Genomic DNA, 23,743 nt, shown 5'->3' on the forward strand with positions numbered 1-23,743 from the left:
CTCTCTGCGCCTGCGTAGATTTCCCCCGGCCCAGTCTCCCGGAAGTGGGATGTGGGAAGCCGCAGCCTCCTCAGCGGCCTGGGCACCTGCTGCTCTAAGGCAGGGGGTGGTCACATCCGGGCAATTTTCTCTCTCGAGGCTCTGACGTGTGGAGCCGTTGGGCCGATTTGAAAAGCACGCACAGCCAATCATCCGGCTTCCGCGGCAGCGGAGCGAAGGAAGGAAGGAGGGAGGAATGAAACAGGTGGAGCAAAGGGAGCCAATCATAGGCCGGCGGCCCGTCTCGGTCGCTTGGGCCAATGGGAAGAGGGTTGACAACACGTGCGCCTCTTCCGGGCCAATGGGTGCGGTTCTTACTGAGAGCCGCTCACTTTTTGAATTGGCGGCGGCCGCAGCCGGCAGGGAATGGCGGATGCTTCTGGAGGCGGCTGTGACAGCGGGTGAGAAAGTGTTTGCTGTGGGGGCTCAGGTGCCCTGGGGCCCGGGCCTGTGGTGTAGGGAGGTGCGGGAGGGACAGGCCCGAGCCCGTCAGCGCCCCGCGCCCCTGCCTCGGGCTGGCGCGGGGTCAGGGACCCCGGGGAGGGGGGCACGGGAGAGTTGGGGCCGCGGGGCGCCGCCCTCCTCTCCTGGTGAGGCTAAGTGCTCCGCTCTGACCGGGCCTCCGCTTCCCTCTCCTGACGCTCCAGACGTTGGTGAAGGTGAGGGGTGAGAGGCGGCTGGGGGTGGGGCAGAGCTTGGGGCGCGCTTTCGAGGTTGTTAGACGGAGGCACAGGGAGGTGGAGAGGCTCACCCCCCCCCCCCCGGCCTTGGGTAGGTAAGCCCCTTCACAGCTGACCTTTGGCGAGCAGGGTTTAGCATGCAGTAGGCGCTTACTTCATGCACGGCCCCTCCAGATGTCCGCACCCTATGAACAGCCCTCCCTACCATTCTGCCCACAACTCACTTTTTTGGGAAGGCTATTTTCCCTATCAGATCAAGTCAACAAGTACTTATTTAGTGCCTACTACACATTTAGTGAGCACATAATAAATTTAGGATAAAATCTCCATTGGGAGATAAGGGGTGGATTTTTTTTTTTTTTTGAACCAATGCCTTCCATCTTAGAACCAATCCTGTGTATTGATTCCGCGTCAGAAGAGCGGTATGGGCTAGGTAGTGGGGATTAAATGAATTGCCCAGAGTTACACAGCTAGGAAGTGTCTGAGGCCACATTTGAACCTAGGACCTTCCATCTTTAGGCTTGGCTCGCTATCCACTGAGCCACCCAGCTAAGAGTTGGATATTGATCTGTCTGCCTAGAGGTAATCGAACCTGGGCTACCTGGATTCCATTCCCAGCTCTACCTTTTATTGGTTGTGAGATCTCTCTGAGCCTTAATGAAATGTACATAACAACTGTACTGAAGCATGTAGTTTTATGTCATGTGTGCCGGTTGCTGATTTAATTATGTTAAGTACTAATATTACTAACAATACTAATTACTAGTGAATAGTAACATACTAATTTCAGGACCCCAGTCAGATTAATTGTGAAAGCTCATGCGATCTTGGGTTTTAGGCATAGAAGGCCAGGCCTCAGCTGTCCTAGTCTGTGGTGACAACATGATTTTCCCCAGGGGGCAAGGCCAGATTTTCTGTTTACACTGAACCACAAAATTGAAGTATGGAGTTCACAGGGCTAGGTAGTAGGGAATACTACATGAAAATGAATTAAAGGGATCTTTAGCCTGGATCAGACTTGGGGAGAACTCAGTGGCTGCTTATAAGCATTCAAAAGGCTGATGAAAGATTTGAGAGTTTAGGTATGTCTAAGATTAGGAGCAGGTAAGGAAAAGGAAGACCTTTGGACCAATTAGGTCTTTGCCAAAATAAAATGGATCACTGCCTAAGCAATTCTGCCTCATTGAGGGTTCTCAAGCAAAGAGTTGGATGATCCACTTGTGAAGTCTGTAGAGTGTGCTCTTGTTCAGATTGGATGTCAGCTTCTGAGGTCCCTTCCAGGTCCTAAAGTATGTAATTCATTTTAGAACACTATAGAAATGTAAGATTACTACTATTAGCCAGATTTCAGTTAGTCTAACCAGAAGCAACACTACTAGGATAGATTGTAATTATTTTGTCCCTGATTGCTAACTGGCCCAGGCATTCTGATTTCAGTCCTTTCCTTGGAAGGTAATTGCTAAATGAAATCTCAAGAAGAGTACTTTTTCTTTTATAACCCTTTTTATTTGGCCCAGAAAGTGATTTGCAGCTTTTTATCTTTAATCTGACTTACTAATGAGGGTTTACTCAACTAAGAACTGATGGGTGAGCATTATATAAGTTAGAAAAGGATACTGTACGCCACTATGAAATAGAATGGAACAGTTCTTTATTCTTTGTATCCCTATATACCTTGCACTGTGCCAGCCATTGTAACTCCTTAAGTTCTTTATTGAATGAATGGAAATAATATTTTTGGTTTATTTTAATCCTCTCCTCCCTAAAGAACATTTGGTTCTTGTTTGTGGTTTAGTAAATCATCCATAGTTCTATCACTTTTCTGTTCAAAATTTGATGGAAATTCATGAATCAGAATGCTTTTGGAATAGCTTGAAAGATCTGATTAAGTCTGGTACAATTGGGGATTAGTTTTAAGAGAATTCTTTTTCATAATTCTTTTAAGTTTATATTGTTCTCATTGGGTTTACAAAGACTCTAAGAAGTGTACAGTATGTCTAAAATGTTAAAAAAAATTTTTTTCTTTACTGGAATCTAGAATAGCATTAAGGGTGGGTCAGACCTGGGGAGGGTGGGGTAGAGGTAGAAGATGATTTAAATATTTGGTCTATGTTGCCTTAAAAAGTTGGCCAAGAAAATTTTCCTTAGAAAAATTTCTCTTAAGTAACATTTTGTTTACCTTAGAGCTCCACTAAAAATTCTGAGGTGAGAACTCAATAAATGTAGTTCATGTAGATGGTGATTGCTCATTTTCATCTTAGGAGTTCTAGCCTCAGGAAAGGGCTTTCTTAATAGCTCCTCTCACATAAATTGGCTTCTCCCATCATTAAGGTTGTTTTTTTCTTGAGGTTAGTATACACTTCTCCTTACCTAATCCTCACTTGATTAAAGATTACTATTAGAATTTATGAGTTTGTTTAATAAGCGTAAAGCTATGTGCATAGATGCTTAATAACATGTTTGTATGAATGAGTCTTAGACCAAGTAAAGACCATAAGGAAACAAGTGTCTTAATACATTTGACATCCTGACAATTATTGGGTGGCGTTTTGGGAAAAACTTAGAAACTATTACTAAGTCATTTAGGAATATTAATTTGGTAGCAAGAATGAACATTGCAAACTGGGAAAAATGAGAACTTTGCACTTACAGAGAATTCACTTTTGAAAAAAATGAGACACCTAAGTATGAAGAAGACTTAACTGAAGCCCATTTGAGAAGCTATTTTCCATCTTGTTGCGAATCTTCCCTTTCTCTTTTCAAGTCATACCATTCTAGAAATAGAGATTGTTTGTAGACTGATGCCAAGCACAAACCTGTGCAAACTTGCCTTTTTTCAAACCTTTTCAGGAGAGATAGCTAATGTTTCTCTTAGCAGCATGATTTTTCCTGCTTCATCTAAAAAGGTGTTAAAGTTACCAGGTAGAATTGTAACTATCAGGAGAGGTCTTGATTTAAATCAGTCAGAGAATTTATTATGTTTGTCCCTGTCAATATAAAGACAAAAATGAAATGATCTCTGCCCTTCTGGTGTTCAAAGCACATACTGTGTACCAGGCACTAGGATGAGATACTGGGAATATAAATATAAGTGAGATAGCTTCTGCCCTCAAGGAGCTTATGTTCTATCAAGGGAGAAAGCATATACATATTAGAATGTGCATAAAATAATACAAAATGAATGTAAGGGAAATTTTGGAGTGCACAGTTTGGTGGAGGAGAATCCACTAAGCTGTCATGTAAACATGATTGCTTGAGTTCTAAGGCTTAAAGGAAACTCAGAAATTTCAGAGGTGGAGGTGAGAAGAGTCCTAGACATGGGGGCAAACAGTGCAAATGCACACACATGGCAAATACCCTGTGAAGGACTGTAACAAGTCAATGTAGGGAGACATTGGAGTTTATTGAGCAAGAAGGTGACGTGGTCAGAACTAGGTTTTAGGAAATCACTTTGGCAGCTCTATAGAGAATTGATTGGCGAATCAATTGAGATAGGAAGACAGGCAAGTAGTTCTCACTGTGGTCTATGGATCTGGGTTAGAGAGGTTCAAGCTGTTTTCAAAGTAATAATAGATAATATGTAATTTATTCATATACTTCAAAAAAATCACAATTGGTTAAATGTAGAAAAAGATATTAGAATTTGGTAGTGTTCTATTAAACCCAACATTAAAGAAATTTGCAGAAATCATTAAAACAACCCCACTTTTCTCAGTAAGTTTTTGGGGAAATATTTTTCATAAAAATGCTTATATTAGCATGTATTGGTTGCTATTAGTGAATTAGTAAATATTTTAGGATTTTATCAGTTTTAATTTCTAACAGATTTTTATCAGTAAATACACAGTTAAACTACAATCCTCTTTGGAATCCTTTATAATCTTTAAGAACATAAAGCGACCAAAAAGTTTGAGACCTGTTGGATTAAGCTATTACTATAATTCAGGGTGAGTGGTGAATAAAGGACTTGAACTAGATTGATAGCTGTGTTATTAGAGAGTTGAACATATTCAAGGGATGTGTATATAATCTACAGAGAGATAATTATACTCATGGGAGGTGAGGTTACCAAGAGTGAGTAATAGAAGAGGGCTCAAGACAGCACTGGGATACATCTACATTAAGGGGGTGCTTATCCTTATTTTGGAGGGACTGATTTCCAGCCAGTTTTAAATGTTGTCAGTTGTTTTTCAGTTTTGTCTGACTCTCCTGGATCCCTTTTGGGGTTCTGTTGGCAAAGATACCAGAGTGGTTTGCTATTTCCTTCTCTAGCTCAATTTACAGATGAAGGCACACAGGATTAAGTGACTTGCTCAGGGTCACACAGATAGGAATTGTTTGAGGCAGGTTTTCCTGACTTCAGGCACTCTATCCATTATGCCAACAGAGTTAAGCCCCAATTCTGATAAAATGTACTGGTTTTGTGAAACTTGGGAAAGTCACTTAACTTTTTGGTGCTTTAGACTGAGGAGGGAATTGTTATCCGAATAGGAGTTCAATTAATTCCTTCCATTACCAAGAATCTTTTCTACAGGAGGGCTACTCATTTATTTATTTTAAACCCTTACCTTACTTCTTAGAGTCAATACTACATATTGGTTCTAAGGCAGAAGAGTGGTAAGGGCTAGGCAATGGGGGTTAAATGACTTGCCCAGGGTCACACAGTTAGGAAGTGTCTGAGGTCAGGACCTCTTGCCCCTAGGCCTGGCTTTCAATATACACTGAGCTGCCCCCCCCCCCCCCCCCCCAGCTGCCCCTGAGGGATACTCATTTAAAAGAATACTTGCTTTAAAAGTGAAAAATACTGGTGTAATTGTGAGTCCCTCAACCAGCTTGAGTGTCACCAGTATTCATGTCCATTGTAGAGTTCTCTGAAATTTAACTTTGTAGAGTGGACCTCCACTCAGTTGGGTCTTGGAGTAGAAGAGGAACTGGGAAATTTTTTGGAGTTTTTTTTTGTGAGTCAAAGTACATTTGTGGGTGAGTGTTTCAGGACCCTTCCCATAGCATGTGTATGAGCCAGCAATATAGCTATTAATGTTTCAATATTATTTCAGGTCTTGAGTAGGTTCCCATGCCTGTGTCTCATTTTATTGGTATAGTCCTAATCCAAAGGTAAGGCATTTTTCATCATGTGCTAGGCTGGGAGGAAGCTGGCTCATGATTTTGAGAAACTCTTAAGCCCCACATTGGTGGACTCCTGGACTCTTGTGGTTGTGTCTTCTCTGATGATTAACTTCAAGGGACAGTACATAATGCTCTCTAGTTTGGGAAGGGGGGTCATAGTTTGGTATAGTGGAGAGAGCCCTGGATTTGGTGTCAGAAGACTGGTTTCAGTATTACCTATTCTAGTTACTACTAAGGGAATAGTTACTGCTATTTACTCCTTCACTTCTCTAGACTTTAGTGTCCCGTCTAAAGTGAGGGGCCTGGGACTATAAGACTTTTGAAGTGATTTTTCAGTTCTAAATCTATGATTATTAGATTCATCTAATTTATCTTTATATTTTCTATATTATACCTGAAACTGAGGATACAAAGGATAGGAACTGAATTTGTCATTTCACTGGCTGAGGGAACATTTTTTATCAACAATTACCTGCAATTCATATCCTGAGTCATGGTACTACAAAGTTAAATGACTTATCTAGTTGTACATTGATACATATAGCTAGTATGTATCAGAGGAGGGAATTGAACTCAGTACTTCCAAACTCAAAGACCTCTGTTCTCTGTGATTAAATAAAACGATTAAGCTTTATACATTAGCATCAGGAAGAGGAATGGTTAGTGTCAGCACATTAGATTATTGGGAATTAAATTATACATTATTGAGAATGGGGAGAATGTAATGTCTGAGTGTTTTAGTATTTATGCATTTTCTTTCTTGATATTTTGGGTTATGAAGGAAACATCTTTAAGATTCTTGACTTTTTGTTGAACTTAGTTATGCAACTTTTGGTTCTGATGCTTTTATATGTTGAATGTTAAGTAAGGAATACAATAAATTTCAATATTAATCTTGTAGCTCAGTCCATTGGATATATGCGTTATATACAACAGACATTGAAGATTCTTAAGAAGTAATTAAATTGGGTCAGCTAGGTGGCTCAGTGTATGAGACCTAGCCCTGGAGACAGGAGGTGTCCCGAGTTCAGATGTGGCCTCAGATACATCTTAGCTGTGTGACCCTAGCCAGCAAGTTACTTAACTCCAATTGCCTAGCCCTTACTACTCTTTATGACTTTGAACTGAGTATAGATTCTAAGACATGTAGAAGGTTAGGGTTTAAAAAAAAAGATGTAGTCAAATTATTTCTTTTTAAGAAGTTGTAAGTAGAAAAAAATTAAACCTAAGACAATGCTTACATTTGACTGGTTGAAAATAATTTTTGCTCTTCTGAACTTATTTTTTTTTTTAGATAGAAAAGTTAAGAAGAATCGATAATGGCTGATAATAGTATATTAGTATCTACTGCTGGGAAGAGTCTCTTGGCAGATACCTCCATTTTTGATTCTAAAGTTACCGAAATTTCTAAAGAAAATGAATTTATTGGATCTGCTGAAGGTAATTATCAAAAAAAATTCATCTTCTAAAGTGTTTTCAAAAGTGAATAATTTAAAAAATAAAAGTGGAATGGAACTTCCCTTTGGAGGTAGTGGCTGCTGCCTTTGGAGGTTTTCAGGAAGATGTTGGATAACTGTCAGGTTCTGATGGGTTGGGGATTCTCTTCCCTATGTGGGTGGGACTAGATAACTGCTAAGGTTCTTTCCAACTAAGATATTTTGTGTTGCTAATAAGAAATTTGTCTGTGGAAACTAGTTCTATTCTTTAAAAGAACCAACAAATATGGATATCTTATCAGGAAATGTTTATTGATCCTGATCTTGTTCTAGGAAAATCAATGACATAGACCATACTTAGAATTTGTTTTTGTGCAAGGACAGTGGGCTTTTGATGGAACAATATTTTTGAGAATTCAGTAAAGCATAAAGTGGGTCTGCCTGGCCTTCTGTTTAGAAGATCTTGCTGTATAGGGTGTTTAGACTACTACTTCTTATGTGAGGTCTTGCTGAGCCTTTTTGTCCACCTGCCATCTAGCAATCACTTCTGGCTTCAAGAAGCTGTAGCAGCACAGTGACTACACTCTGGCAAAACTGTCTTGTCAGAAAGGCTAAGCCAGGTTGAAGGTAACAGACAAGCCTCAGACCTGTCAGTGATTGTGGGGTGTCTGCCTCTGGTATGTGAAGACTTCCCCCAGTAGAAGGGTCAGATGAGAACAGTTGTTCCAGTGGTCACAAAGGCAGCAGAAGTAGGTGCTATAGAGCACTTAGAACTTGGTCAGACATAGAAGATGCCATGGACATTCACCGCATACTGAGATATCACCAGTTGTCCTGACTTGTCTTGCCACTGGACTTTTTGATGACTCTGGGAGAGAGTGAGACTGATGACTTGGTATACCTGCCTCACTTAAATCCAATTTATGTGTGAGTCAGAAGACATAATGATATCATTTTGGTCCTTTAAATAAAAAGAACAACCATCACACTTTAACCCATACTTTTTTCCCCCAAAAGGATCCCCCAAATGTTAAGTGATGTACAAAAATTTAATTTCATTTTGGACAGTTTTAAGAGGGGTGGCATGAAGTGTCTAACTCTAGGAAGTTGATGGTATTGCTATACCTTACCTTGGTCAGGCCACATCTGGAGTGTTGTATTCAGTTCTGGGCACCACATTTTTAGGAAGGATATTGATAGACTAGAGGATTATTAAGGGGGGAAGCAACAAGGGTGATGAATGGCTACAACATCTTGCCATATGAAGATTGACTGAAGCAACTAAAGATATTTAGTTTGGAGAAGAAAAAAATAGCATAGCAGAATACGGTATCAAAGGTATCATTTGAAAAGAGTTAGAAAGTTCATTAGGTTTGTGGTCCTAGAGGACAGAACTAAGAAATGGGTCAGAGGTTGCAAAGAGACAGATTTAGACTTGATATTATTAGAGCTAAAGAAAAGAATGGACTGACTAAAGAGCTAGGTAATGGATTCACTTCAGTGGAGGTCTTAGGGAATTCCTTGTTCATGCACTAGTTGGAATGGATGAGTCAGCCAGTTAAAAAAACATTTATTAAGTGGAGATACAAAGTAAACCAAAAAACAAAAGTACCCTCAAACTTAAAACAACAATCCCTGATCTCAAGGAGCCAACAGTCTACCTGGAAAGACAGCATGCAAATAGCTACGGACAGAACATATACAGAATAAATTGATGATGATCAGTAGAAGGAATATATTATATAGGCTTCTTGTAAAAGGGAGGATTTTAGTTGGTATTTAAAGGAAACCAGGGAAATTAGGAGAGAAAGAATTCTAGGCATGGGAGATAATAAAGATGCCTGGAGCCAGGAGATAAGTATCTTTCTGTGAGGAACAACTCTGAAATTCCATAACTTCAGTATTTGCTAAATAGGCTAGTTTTAATTGAAAATAGTTCTAGTATGTTTATAATATAACTTCTTGGCATGTGTGTGTTCTGTTCTGTGTATGGTTTTGTGATTGCTAATGTTATAGATGTGAATTTTATCTTGGAGAATTTTTTTCTATCCTCTGCAGGGATATTTGGCAGTTTTCATTCCCCCTATTAATTAAAACTTAATTTGGCTTCAAGACATTTCAGAGGGGTTCTATGCTGCTTTTTGAGGGGACTGAAGACATATTAGAATATCACAGCAAAGATGAAAACAGTATCATTATTGCTACCTGATGTGTATAATTATGTATTTTTTTTACCCCTTAACAGAAGAAATGCCTCAGATTGAAACTCGAGTTATATTGGTTCAAGAAGCTGGAAAACAAGAAGAACTTATAAGGGCCTTAAAGGTATGAGCTACAGCTTCGGGTACTGTTGTAGCTGCATGGTTTTTTTTTTTCTGTAAGTTAGCATGTGTGCCCACAGTTTGGTAGTTCTTACATCTCATATCCAAGTCTCTCTTCCACAGACCATTAAAATAATGGAAGTCCCAGTTATAAAGATAAAAGAAAGTTGCTCCGGAAAAGCGGGTGAAAAGTTAATAAAAAGTATTATTAACATGGTACGTCAGGTGTCTTGATTGCATGTGGCATGCTGTACTTCCTCTGATTACGTTACTGTACTACAATCTGGGATAATGGGACCTAAATTTGGCACTGAGGTGGATGTGATGCACAGCCTGAAGCTAGTTGAATAGAAGATATGGGATGCTCATTTCACACTTCATTTTGTAACTGGCAGTTTATACAGCCTCACACTAATAGCATATGGTGTATTTGATGAAATATATTTTGTAAAATAATTTGCTATTGCAAAATTTGGATATAGCAGTACATTTTGGCAGACATCTCATAATTTCTTTTGAACTAGCTTCTTCCATTAATTTTATAAACTTCATTATAAAGTTTTGAAATCTTGGTGAAAGCAGCATTAAAAAACTTTGCCAGATACTGGGTGTATGATAAATGAGCAAATGAAAGTATATCTAATTTTCTAGACTAGCCATTCAAATACTTTTCCAGCCCATTCATGCAATAATAGCTTCCAAATCACCAAATTTACTAGCCCAAAGATGTTTTTAGAATAATAAAAATAAAAAAAACTTCATTTAAGAATACATGGATAGTGAAAGGAAGACTATTCTTTTCTCACTTGTCTATGAAAAATTTGTTCATGCTCTATAATAGTGGCAAGTGACTATTTGCTAGATTACTTGTTTTTTATATATCTATTCATTTAATATAATTTATTGTGGTTAAGTTTAAACATTAACAAACCAACTAAACCCACATTTATAACTAGATTTTAGGGAAAAAACCAACATACAATGTGTTCATAACAGTTTAGTTACTTTCCCTTTGTATCCCTTTTGGTTGTCTTTTTTTTTTTTTTTTTTTTTAAACCCTTACCTTCTGTCTTGGAGCCAGTACTGTGTATTGTCTCATAGGTGGAAGATTGGTAAGGGTGGGCAATGGGGGTCAAGTGACTTGCCCAGGGTCACACAGCTGGGAAGTGTCTGAGGTCAGATTTGAACCCAGGACCTCCTGTCTCTAGGCCTGGCTCTAATTCACTGAGCTACCCAGCTGCCCCCTTTGGTTGTCTTTTCATTTCTTTCTATCATTTTCCTTTCATATTGCTATAGTCATTGTAGTTCACATTGGGCTCTTTTTAGATAAAGAGCAGTCTTTACTGATACATCTCTCATTTCCTTTGTTCCTAATATATAATAGAATGTTTATTGTTGTTTTTTTAAGTTAGGTTTTATTCTGTGTCTTAATTTTTTCCTGATACTGCATGTCTTCTGTTGTTTCACTGAAGTTGCTCTGGGTCCCCAAAGACTGAGAATGGAAAGCAGACTCTTAAATGTCCTATAAGGCTAGAAGGCATTGGAGTTTGAGTAGTGAACTTGGCATTTGAAACATCTGAGTTTGAAACCCACTGTTGATACTTATTTTATTAGTTCTGTCATCTGGGTAGATCATTAGTCTCAGTTACTTCATCTATAGATGTAATACTCATAAACCATCTAACCAGACTATTGTGAGGCTCAAATGATAGAATGCATATTCCAACTTGAGAGCCCCAGGTGTCAATTTTGGTTACTTCCTGTTTTCCCAAGACAAGTTCAGTTAAATTCAGAAATGCTCATTGCCAATTTGGCTTGTAGGGTGTTGGATTTTTCAACTATTGCAACTCTTAAAAGTATCTACTGTTGGGGGCAGCTGGGTAGCTCAGTGGATGGAGAGTCAGGCCTAGAGACGGGAGGTCCTGGGTTCAAATCCCGGCCTCAGCCACTTCCCAGCTGTGTTACCCTGGGCAAGTCACTTGACCCCCATTGCCCACCCTTACCACTCTTCCACCTATGAGCCAATTCACAGAAATTAAGGGCTTAAAAAAAAAAAGGATCTACTGTCTCCACCAACAAAATGATAGATCCTTATTGCATTGACATCTACAAGATTAAAAGAAATTATACTTCACAAAAGGTTGCATATATAAAACTTTTTTATAGGTCAGCACAAAAGAATATAATAGATGCAGCGGAAATAATCAACATCTTTTAAATTTGTTGTTCCTCATTCTGTGCTATTTTCTCTTAATATTCTAAGTAATTTATTTTGTGCTTAATCAGTATCTATTCAGGTATTTCAGTCTAAAACTAATTGGAAATTTATAAGGTAATAACAATATTTAGACTCAGACATTTTCATTTTAAAACATTCTGAATAATTATATATTGATTATTTACATCTTAAGTGTTTATATATGGATAAATGATAATTTAATGTATAATGCTTATTTAGAATTATTTTATTAACTAATTGTATATACATACTGATTCATATTTCTAATATTATATCTTAAAAATCAAGGAAATAAAAGTGCCCTATCTCATAATTGAATCAGTGGAGGAATTTGAAGATTCAGATTCAACAGAATTTGAAAATGTATTTGTGGTCATGGACTTTCAAGATGCTATCTTCAATAACTTATATAAGGCTGATTGTAGAGTTCTCGGACCCCCAATTGTGTTGAATTGTGCACAAAAAGGAGAGGTAAGAAATAATACAAACTAATTTTAATGTTTTAGTTTTGGAATTGTTTGTTCATGAGTGCTGTAACTATTAAGTTTTGTGAATTTGTATTAAATCTACTGTATTCTATTATATCATACTGGTGTTGTGAAGAGAGTGCATAACTAGTGGGGGGGCCAGCCTTCTGAAGGAGGACTCTGCTTCTCATTAGGTGGCTGTGGAACCCTGGCAATACTTCTCAGTTTCTAACATTACATTAAGTAGGAATTGCTTATTTGAATCAGTAAAGGAAGTTTTTGTTTTAGGAATTTCCTTTGCCAACAAAATCACAGGACTGATCAAAAGAAGAATGCAGAGAAAGAAAGAGCACTTGCTTGAGAGTCAGTTCCACTTGGGTTCTGGTTCTTGTTCTATTAAATAACTGTGTAATCTAGGGCTGGTCCCTTGATGTCCTGGGGCCACATTTTCCATATCACTTGTACACTAAGGTTATTGGTCTAGGCCAGGAGTCGGCAATGTATGGCTCTCGAGCCATATCTGGCTCTTTCTGCAGGAGCCATAAAGTCCATTTTTTTTCAGGCGCTATTACAGGAGCGGCACTGTGAGCACTGTATGGCTCTCACGAAATTACATTTTAAAAAATGTGGCGTTTATGGCTCTCACGGCCAAAAAGGTTGCTGACCACTGGTCTAGGCTAAGGGACTGTATGGGGATATTCTGGCTCTTCCATTCTATGATTCAGTACTCACCCACTAGATTGTTAATTCGTATTTTCTGGCACTGTATGTTTGTAGTAGGAATTAGAAGAATGGTGATTGTGCTATGAGTGTCCCTTATGATAAAATGTATTTTTATTCTGAGGCCCTCAGAAAATTAACTTTTTATTCATCTTAATTATCATCATCATCATCATCGTCGTCGTTGTGTCTTCTGTTTACATAATGAAAACCTTGGGGCCAATAAATCTCATTGCTGGTTAGTCCAGGATCTAGGAAACTAAATTTATAGGTATAATGACAGGACTGGTGATTTCACTAATAAAGGAAACTCCTGCCAGTGTAATGAGGGTTCCCAGTATTCTACCATCAAGTTGCCTCTTTCCCATATTTCTCTTATTGTACCTTAGTTCTATAGAGCATTGAAAAATTTGAGTGAATTGCCCAGGGTCACATAGCCCCTACATGTCAAAAGGTGGGCCTTGAAACCCTGTTTTCCTGCTTCAAGGACTGGCCATTATATCATACTATATTTCTTAAATATAGTCTAAACAAGAGTCAGATAGAATGATTCCTTATTTTTTTTTTTATTCTTTCATTTTCTTATATTATTTTGTTTTTATATTTTCCTGTTCCCTTTAGAATTATCTTATTCAGGGAGCAGCTGGGTAGCTCAGTGGATTGAGAACCAGACCTAGAGACGGGAGGTCCTAGGTTAAAATCTGGCCTCAAATACTTCCCAGCTGTGTGACCCTGGGCAAGTCGCTTGACCCCCATTGTCTACCCTTACCACTCTTCTGCCTTGGAGCCAATACACAGTATTGACTCCAAGACGGAAGGTAAGGATTTAAAAAATTAAAAAAAAAAATTATCTTATTCAATGCTATGTTTCCTGTGTGACAGTTGCCTTCTAATTAAAGCTCTTGATGTGAGCTCAAAGTAAATTTTTTAGTGGATAATTTAATTCTTTTAAGTAATGAAGTCAGTAATACTGATAAATTTTTGATAAATTCTATGGAGAAAACCTTCAAATTGAGAATCAGGAGTTTTGGATTCTGTTTTCAGCTCTATGACCAGCTCAGCATTGGATAAATTGCTTAATTTGTTTCATTTTTTTTTCATTTTCAAAATAGGTATATCTTAATAAAATGCTTTTCTCCCTTTTAATTGCAAAAGAACATTAAAATCTATCTAAAATGGGGCAGCTGGTTAGCTCAGTGGATTGAGAGTCAGGCCTAGAGACAGGAGGTCCTAGGTTCAAACCCGGCCTCAAACACTTCCCAGCTGTGTGACCCTGGGCAAGTCGCTTGACCCCCATTGTCCACCCTTACCACTCTTCCACCTAGGAGCCAGTACACAGAAGTTAAGGGTTTAAAAAAAATTTAAAAAGTAAAAAAAAAAATTCTCTATCTAATGTTATTAAGTTTCTTTGGCTCATTTTTAATAACTAATGACAAAAACTCAAACAGCGGAAATGTTTACCACAATTTTGTTTGCCAACTATTTCATCTGTGTAGTATACAATTTGGATTGAACTGAGCATAACAAATTTCTCTTTGAAATTTAAGAGTAATCTTGTTAGGTTATGTATAAACTGATTCTAACTTGATTTAGGAATCTATGTTCTTAGTGAATGGTTTTCATGCTAGAGAGAAAACTGTAGAGAGACTAGTATTTGAAGATGTAGGAAATATGATTTGGGAATCTTTTAAAATAGTTTGATTGTTGTTCATTTGTGTACCTGAGTGATTACATTTATTTTTACTAAGGGATAAAGCAAGATTAACTCAAGTAGGAACCAGTGTTACATAAGGAAAAATATTTGGTTATTTCTTTAAATATGAATCTATGATCCAGTAAATTGTGGTGCTGTGAATAGAGGCATCGGGTTCTGTGATGCTAGGCAAGTCAATTAACCCATTCAGTCTCACTTGCTTCATTTGTAAAATGAGAGGGTTGAAATTGATGGCTTGAAAATTCTAAATCCTGATTATCTTTCAGCCTTTGCCGTTTTCATGCCGCCCACTGTACTGTGCAAGCATGTTGAATCTGGTGCTATGTTTTACAGGATTCAGGAAGAAAGAAGAACTTGTAAGTCTCTTTAAACAAACATCATTCATAGGATTCCTCTCTGGTGCATATAACATATAACTGTATTGGGAGTCTTATTTATACAATTGTCATTTAAAAGAGATGATTGAAGGAAAAAAATAGCATTGACAAAGATTATATTAGAATCTATGGATAAAATTTGGAAAAGAAATTTGAAATTCAGCAATCATCTGGAGATTTTAATATGTCTGAATGTTACAAAAACAAATCGTTTGACCTTTTCTAGTTTATACTTAACGTAACCAGTGTTGAATAGACAGCCTTAAAATAATGTGCTATCTTAGACTTCAGTGACTTAATTATTGTACTTATAAAATAGTTAATTATAAGTAAAAAAGAACTTAACTTTTTTTTGAGGGGGATGAAGGGAAGTCAGTTTGATAAAATGTAGACTACTGAAGGGGAAAAACTGAAATTTGGTGCAACATATGGTTATTGTGGAAAAAGTACTGAATATAAATAGAGCAGTTAAAACAATTGCTTAACTTAGGCTCAAATGAACCCTTTTTTCTAAAAGTGATGTCTTTGAGGTTATTAAGCAACCAAAACACATTTTAACCCATTTAAAATCTGTGTAATAAAAATTTATGTACTCATGAAAAATCTTGTAAAAAATCTTTTATTTTAAAACAAGTTTACACTGATAGTAATGAATGTATAATTTGGTCTTTTTCTCCTGAGGTTAAATTGGTGACTTTGGCCCATCACATGGGTGGAACTATTCGTAAGGACTTCAATTCTAAAGTTACACATTTGGTGGCAAATTGTACACAAGGAGAAAAATTTAGGGTATGTATGATTTGGTGTCATGTGTGTCTTTAACTTTCATATAACTGATTGCTGTGTTGCCAGTTGTGTGACACAGTTGTGTGGGCTTCTTCTCTCAAGTGTTTGCAGGACTAAAGGAGTTTTGTTCTATTTCACCAAGTTTTCAAGCCTGAGTGTAGGCTTACTTGTACTGTAAAATATAAATTATTTGGGGATTTTTCCCCCAATAAAGGAAAGAATTCTGATTTCTTGAATGCAATTCCAGTGGAGCCCAAACTCCCATAAGATCCTACCATGATGGACGGGCCTCAGGTATTGATCCAGGGATAGACTCTGATTTTAAGAGGAACTTAGTTGAATGTGAAGCAGCTCCTTGTTTTTGTTTAGCCACAACTACTCCCAGAGATGGCTTAGTGAAAAGTATTAGTGAGATTTTGATTTCTGATGATGGAAGGGAGTACCTGTGCCAACTGAATCTGAGATTTGTGAAACAGAAAAGTGTTTGTATATATAGTTGCTATCTATTTCTTGAAGTCTTCTTGATTTCACTTCCCTGAGCTTCATATTTCAGATTTAACTTGTGCACTTGGTTGGACCTCTCCTGCTCTTATCACATCCTACCTTATATTATACTTCTTTATCTCCATGTCCTCCAACTGGATTACAAACTCCTCTGAGGAAGTTTTTCATCTTTGTACCCCCAATGCTGAGCCATGATACATTGTTCAAAATAGGTGTGTTTAATAAATATTTCATGGATTGAATAGGCTTGTGGGGATTTATAAGGGACAATTATTACACTGATATTCAAATGTTAGCAGACTATTGCTAAGATGGGTAGATCATAGGCTGTTTATAGGTATCCAGCAGTCACTAGCAGAATTAGAATTTTGAAAGAGGCTTCATTTTACATACTGGCTTGCTGCTTTGGACATTAAGATACAAAAAAGCTTCAAGCCTTGTAGAGTAGAAGAGTTCAAATTTGGAAAAGTTAAAATACCTACCATGTATCTAGCACTATGTTATATATAAAAGAAATATTAGGTATTACCCTTATCTGTGTTTGCTGAGAAGGAAGGAAGTCCTTGAGAAGTAGGAAATGAGAGATAAGAGGACTGGCGGCACTGGGAATGACATCTTGGGGTGTCGGGGTGGGGATGAAGGCAGCCCAATTTATTGTGAGACTCTTGTACCGGTCCAAGGGTGTGATGGTGAACTCTTGGGCCTCTTGAAATGATTATATCTTCTTTTTTGAAAAAGGTGTTTTTATACTTGAAAGACTTAACAAGGGATAGAATGAGCATAGAAAATTGAGTCTTTTTGTCTGATTGAGATGGCACTTTGTGGGTAACAAATGAGAAATTAGGTTGTATAAATAATAGAGGATCAGGTTTTCTATTTATGTGAAATGCTTCTTGTTTATATTTTCTGCTGTTTACAAGGAAGAAATAATTACATGAGTTTAGTGTTGTCTCCTTATGGAGTAAAATTTTGATTTTATAGAATATGTGAGCGCTAGGACTCTTTTTCTTATTGTTTCAAGTTCTTGAAAGGTGGTTGTTGTTGTTGTTGTTGTTGTTGTTATTGTTTTTTAACCCATACCTTCTATCTTAGAACCAATCCAAGGCAGAAAAGTGGTAGTAAAGGCTAGTCAATGGGGGTTAATGCCCAGGGTCATATAGCTAGGAAGTGTCTGAGGTCACATTTGAGCTCAGTACCGCCAGACTCTGGGCCTGCCGCTCAATCTACTGGGCCAACTTGATGGTCCTGGGGGATAGAGATATATATATATATATGGAATTTTTAGTAGAATTTTGATCCCTTGGACAGAATAATGGAAAAAGTCTCTAAGGAGTAATGGGTGTGGCAGGATCTAAGAGGCCTTCTTTTCTGAACATGACTAGAGATGAAAGAAGTAAGCAGATCTAGACAATAAACTTTTCCAACACGCCCATTTTTGTGGGGATCCCTTCTGCTCACTAATATAATTTCCACTGCAAGAAAAAATTTGATTGTTTAGAGTGTTTGAATATCAAATTCTTTTATAATATAAATCTTTATATTTTTCTTTTGAGGTAATTTTCCCACCATTTCCTTATCTCAAAATGATATGAACAATATTATGAATTTCTAGAAACCAATTTATGATTTCTTTATAGCAATTAATGTTGGAGCTATAGAAGATGAATGTTCTTTAATTATTGACTCATAATTGTTAATAATGATTTTATTTGTTTATTTTAGGTTGCTGTTAGTCTAGGAACTCCTATTATGAAGCCAGAATGGATTTTTAAGGCCTGGGAAAGGAGAAATGAACAGTAGGTATTTTATTTAACTATTTAAATTTCTTCTATAAATCTAATTGGAGTTCAGTACATGAAGTTAAATATAGGTCTTATTTTCTAAGCAAAGAAATTTAAGGTTTCATGGAAAAATTAAGAGAATACAATCCAAGGGATTGGCTTGGATAGAAAAGTTCCTGCGATTGATAATTCATTATATAGAATTCATTATATATTACTGTTGTCTCCTCAGTCATCTTGAGAGTTTTGAATACGATGTATTATGGGGGCTTGTTTTCCTCTTTACATTGAATCATTTGCCAAGTGCTATCATTTGTAGCTTGGTTGTCTCTAATATACCCCCTTTTTATTTCTGCTCCTTCCATCTTAGGCATACCCTCATGTAGACTGTTTTAGTAAGTTATATGACGAGTGATGTCAGATAGTGACAGTCCTTGAATGCTAGGCAAAGGATTTCCAGTTTTACTTTGGTAGCCATAGGGAGATATCAAAGATTTTATGAGGAGAGAGGAGATAGGATCAAAACTAGAACTAAAAAAGTTTTCTTTGGGCACCAGTAGGAAAGATGAATTGAAGGAAGGAAGAGTAGAGGTTAGAACTAACAGAATATTAGTAATAGGGACCTCTATTAAGATGGAGGTGGTGGTAAGAAAATAGAGAGGAGGAAGGATGAATGAAGTTCTTGGTTTTGAAAGTGTTTACTGATTTTAGCTTCTTTTGGAATTCATATAAAAGATTTCACAGCAGGGATTAGATATTAAAAAATGTTTTATTCCCTATTTACCTGTAAATATAATTTTTGATGTTTCTTTTTTCTGACATTGAGTTCCACATTCTCTGTTTTCCTCTTTCTTCCCTGAGCTGGTGAGCAATTTGCTGTGGGTTATACATGTGCTATTGTACAGGACACATTTCCATATTCTTTATGTTGTGGAAGAGACACATTTAAAAAAAAAAAACCCCAGTCAGAAAATAAAATGAGGAGTGGTCTGCTTCAATCTGTATACAGACTTCATCAATTCTTTTTTCTGGAGATGGATGGCGTTTTTCATCCTAAGGTCTTTGGGACTGAATATAGCCAAGTCATTCACAGCCACTCATCCATCATGCATTATTGTGTTACGGGTTCTGCTTGCTTCATTCTGCTTCAGTTTATGGAAGTCTTTCCCAGTTTTCCTGATATTCTCATTATTTAGCATTCCATTATAATTATATACCACAACTTGTTCAGCCATTCCCCAAATGATACAGTTTCTTCGGGGATTTTTTTTTTAAACCCTTAACTTCTGTGTATTGGCTCCTAGGTGGAAGAGTAGTAAGGGTGGGCATTGGGGGTCAAGTGACTTGCCCAGGGTCACACAGCTGGGAAGTGTCTGAGGCCAGATTTGAACCCAGTCCCTCCCATCTCTAGGCCTGACTCTCAATCCACTGAGCTACCCAGCTGCCCCTTCAGGGATTTTTTAAGAGATCATTCATGGCAAAATCAGTTACTATATTTAACTTCTACTTCAGAGTGAGATGCGGTATTTTTTTTAAAACTCATACTTTCTGTCTTAGTAACAACTCTGAGACAGACGGGCAAGGACTAGGCAAATAGGGCTAAGTGACTTGCCTAGGGTCACACATCTAGGAAGTGTGAGGCCTGAGTTGAACCCAGATCCACCCAGCTCCAGGTCTGGCACTCTGTCTGCTGTGCCACCTCGCTACCCCAGAAATGAAATATTTTCTATGACTGCTTATTCATATTCCAGAGCCTCTGAGCAATTAGTTTTGTAAATTTGATCTAATTAATATTTTTGAACAGAGGCTTATCTCTTCTTTCTTCCCAAAGCCACTCCTCTTCCAAAATGTTTTTTCTCAAGGACACTACCATCCTGCCATTTTCCCTGGTTTACCAGCCAGGCCAAGCCATCCTTAGCCCTCCCTATTGCCTTCCATTTCACATATCCCCTTAGGTGGCAAATGTTGACATTTTTAACTCTAGGATTCCTCACACAGATTCTTTTCTAACTACTTGCATAGTCACCCAAGGTCAGGACCATCACTTCTTGCTTAGACCATCACAGTCCCTTCCTGATTGATCTTTCTCAGGACTTATCCTGACCCTGATCCATCTTCTATAGCTCTGCTAAAGGGATAGCCTTTAAGCTCCAGTCTGACAGTCATTGTCCACATTCATAACTCCGTGTTCTCCTTATTGCCTTGATTGTGCTGACTGCTTCTACCCAGTCTAGCTTCCCTGCCTCATGTTCATCTTGTTCCTTCCATCCCATTTCTTCTGTTGCCTATGCTTTTTTTTTTTTTTTTTTTTTTTTTTTTTTAAATTTTAAACCCTTAACTTCTGTGTATTGGCTCCTAGTTAGAAGAATGGTAAAGGTAGGCAATGGGGGTCAAGTGACTTGCCCAGGGTCACACAGCTGGGAAGTGTCTTGAGGCCAGATTTGAACCTAGGACCTCCCGTTTCTAGGCCTGGTTCTCAATCCACTGAGCTACCCAGCTGCCCCCTGTTGCCTATGCCTTTTGCATGCTTCAAAGCTTTCTTTTTTCCTACAAAGTCCAGCTAAGCATCACCTTATGCATGAAACCTTTCTTTGTTTTTTCTGTTTTCATGCTTGTTTTTATCTTCTCTTCCTTGTACATAAGTATCCTAAGAGTAGGAATGGTTTCTTTTTTGTCTTTGTCTCCCCAGTCGTCAGCATGGTGCCTGGCAGAGAGCACATGTTTAAGGAATGCTTATTGATTGATTTTCTTTGTATTTAGGGATTTCTGTGCTGCAGCTGATGAATTTAGAAATGAATTTAAAGTTCCTCCATTTCAAGATTGCATGCTTAGTTTTCTGGGATTCTCAGATGAGGAGAAGGCTAATATGGAAGAAATGACTGAAATGCAAGGTGAGATGCTATTTGTTACCATTATTATGGGAATGAATCCTAAGAAATTCATTTTCTCCCCTTATCCAGTCTTTGTTTATTTCATTCTTCAAATTTTCAAATGTTTGGATTGGGAAAGAAATGTTTTAGTCACTGTTGTCTCTTACCTTTAACTTTAGGAGGTCACTGTTTGCCTGTTGGAGATGAACAGTGCACTCATCTTATAGTTGAAGAAAATGCAATAAAAGAGCTTCCTTTTGAACCTTCAAAGAAACTTTATGTTGTAAAACAAGAGGTATGTAATTCTTGTACTTGTTAAACCTTCTAAAAATAATATCTAGCTATATCCTGAGTTAGGTAAAGTTTGTATTGTGCCCAGAGTGAGGAATAATAGACAGTGTTGTGTTGGCAATCAAGAAAGATCTTTCACAAACCAGACCCTGACACAGGAGTTCTTAAACCTGGAGGAAGACTGAGCACTCCTTCTCAGAACGATGTTCTTAAATATGTGAAGCACATGTATGACCATTTGAGAGAAATCATTATTCAAAGAAATAAAAAGCTCATCGGCCCCAGCTTAAGAACTGCCCCAGAGGGGAGCACCTAGCCTTCAGGGAGCTGCTCTAGAGGACCCCAGGATGGAGAATTCATTGAAATATAGAAAAAGATTATTTCAACTTCCATGGGCCAATTGTTATTTAGAAAATGGATGCATTGGTGGAAGAGAAAATGAAAGAGGAATGAAAAACAAAATTGTAAGCGATTGTACCCTTCTTTGAAAGTTGTTAGTGACATTTGAAAGTCCCCCTGCTTAAAAGGTATGTGTGTGAGCTTTACCCTGGTAGGACCTACCCTGTACTATTTTTCATCATCCTTTTTTATGTTTATAACATGGATTTAGTGTTATCTTTACCTCTGGAGTAGTTTTGATCCTTTTTTCATAATTTCATCTAAGTCTTTGAATTTTTCCATATTCGTTATTTTGATTTCTTTGTCGGACCCGATTGGAAGTGGTGTATGAAATTCCAACCAGTATAGATAAACAACTGTGTCCTCATTCCTTTGGTGCCCCCTCCCCCTATTTCCTTAGAAAAATAAAGAGATATCTGGCCAGTATACTGAGGAAAGTTGCATAATGATTCCATGCACTGTTCCATAACTGTATTCCCTACACCCCACAGAGAGATGGAGGGAGGAAATGCTTTTTCAGATCTCTTCTTTTGGGACCAAGCTTGGTCAACATAATTTACCTGGGTGAGATTGTTTTGTCATCCTGTTACTGTTGTAGGGATCATTGTTTATACTTCTCTTGTCTTTTTACTTCACTTTCCACAACATTCATATGATTCTTTCTTAACTGATGCTATGTTTCCAGTTCTGTACTATTACAAAAATTCTACAGCTAGGACAAGAAAGGAAGTGATGGACTGGGAAAAGATTTTTGTACCAAATATTATAAATGATGAGGCCAAAAAACCTTTCCCCAATGCATAGTTTGAAGCAAAGCATGTGAACAGTTGTTATTTGAAGGAATGCCCTAAATCAGTGATGGGCAAACTATGGCCCACGGGCCAGATGTGGCCCCCCTGAAATGTTCTATCCCGCAATACAAAATTATTCCTAATCTGACGAATACAATGAGCAGGATACAATACAATGAAACTTCAAAAGAGTTGCCTTAGAATGGGGCAGCTGGGTAGCTCAGTGGAGTGAGAGTCAGGCCTAGAGACGGGAGGTCCTAGGTTCAAATCCGGCCTCAGACACTTCCCAGCTGTGTGACCCTGGGCAAGTCACTTGACCCCCATTGCCCACCCTTACCATTCTTCCACCAAGGAACTAATACACAGAAGTTAAGGGTTTAAAAATATAAACAAAACAAAACAAAACAAAACAAAAAAGAGTTGCCTTAGAAATACTGACAGAGGAGCATTTCCTTGTCCTTTGGCCCCTCTATAAAGAGTTTGCCCATCACTGCCCTAAATCACTAATGATGAAATGCAAATCAGAACCATCCTGGGATTTTATATCATAACCAGCAAATAGACAGAGGTCCTGGTGAAAGATGGGAATAATCAGTGGTGAAAGGGCTGTGGAAAGATGGGGGCACGCTGGTGGAGCAATATGATGATCTAATTCTTCTAGACAGCAACTTGAAAATTACACTAAGAAAGGGATTAAAATGTCCATACCTTTTGATTGAAAGATTATAATGCTAGGCACCTACCCCTAGAAGTTCAGTGATAAAAGACAGGCTCCATATACTCCCCAGACTTGGGGCAGCAGCAACTTAGACTTGTAAAGAGTAGCTTGGCACAATGCAGAGTTAAGTGACTTGACCTGGGTCACACAACCTTAAGGGGTCATAGGAAATACTTGAACTTAGATTTTCTTGAATTTGAATTTGGTCCTCTTTTGATCCTCTTCAGTTATTTTGGTCCTCTCTTACATTCTGTATTACTGCCTCCAATTTCATTTGGTACAAACTTTCTGTCCTTTTCATAACATAACTTGTTTAGTCTTTCCCCTCTTATTGGACATAGAGTTTGGTTCCCATTTTTAAGGTTGTCCCAGTTTTTAGGCCAACGCCTGGCGCTCTCATCAGAGAGTGATAGAATAAACTTTTTGGCAAGGGGACCTATCAGTCGCCTCCACTGACCAGCTGCCACTGATGGGCAAGGGAAA

At 38.0% G+C, this 23,743-nt stretch overlaps 2 protein-coding genes across 4 annotated transcripts in view; one reads left to right on the forward strand and one right to left on the reverse strand.

The window, feature by feature from the left end:
- The window catches only part of NCEH1 (neutral cholesterol ester hydrolase 1), an 83,161-nt gene extending 82,969 nt beyond the window's left edge, over positions 1-192 (reverse strand). The window contains exon 1 of the mRNA XM_044669556.1: positions 31-192. Coding sequence (XP_044525491.1) covers positions 31-192 — 162 coding nt within the window. The remainder of the gene's footprint in view (positions 1-30) is intronic.
- A 6,973-nt stretch (positions 193-7,165) lies between these two features.
- ECT2 (epithelial cell transforming 2) overlaps positions 7,166-23,743 on the forward strand; it is a 53,097-nt gene continuing 36,519 nt past the window's right edge. For 2 of the 3 annotated variants that reach the window (XM_044667753.1, XM_044667754.1), the window contains exons 1-8: positions 7,166-7,286; positions 9,528-9,607; positions 12,131-12,313; positions 15,010-15,099; positions 15,802-15,909; positions 18,133-18,206; positions 20,952-21,082; positions 21,241-21,356. In XM_044667753.1, the coding sequence (XP_044523688.1) occupies positions 7,166-7,286; positions 9,528-9,607; positions 12,131-12,313; positions 15,010-15,099; positions 15,802-15,909; positions 18,133-18,206; positions 20,952-21,082; positions 21,241-21,356 (903 nt within the window). Of the gene's footprint in view, positions 7,287-9,527; positions 9,608-9,726; positions 9,820-12,130; positions 12,314-15,009; positions 15,100-15,801; positions 15,910-18,132; positions 18,207-20,951; positions 21,083-21,240; positions 21,357-23,743 lie in introns of all 3 variants that reach the window. The other variant, XM_044667752.1, reaches the window with a different exon arrangement.

The sequence above is a fragment of the Gracilinanus agilis genome, chromosome 3 (genome assembly GCF_016433145.1).
Source record: "Gracilinanus agilis isolate LMUSP501 chromosome 3, AgileGrace, whole genome shotgun sequence".
Classification (NCBI taxonomy): Eukaryota; Metazoa; Chordata; class Mammalia; order Didelphimorphia; family Didelphidae; genus Gracilinanus; species Gracilinanus agilis.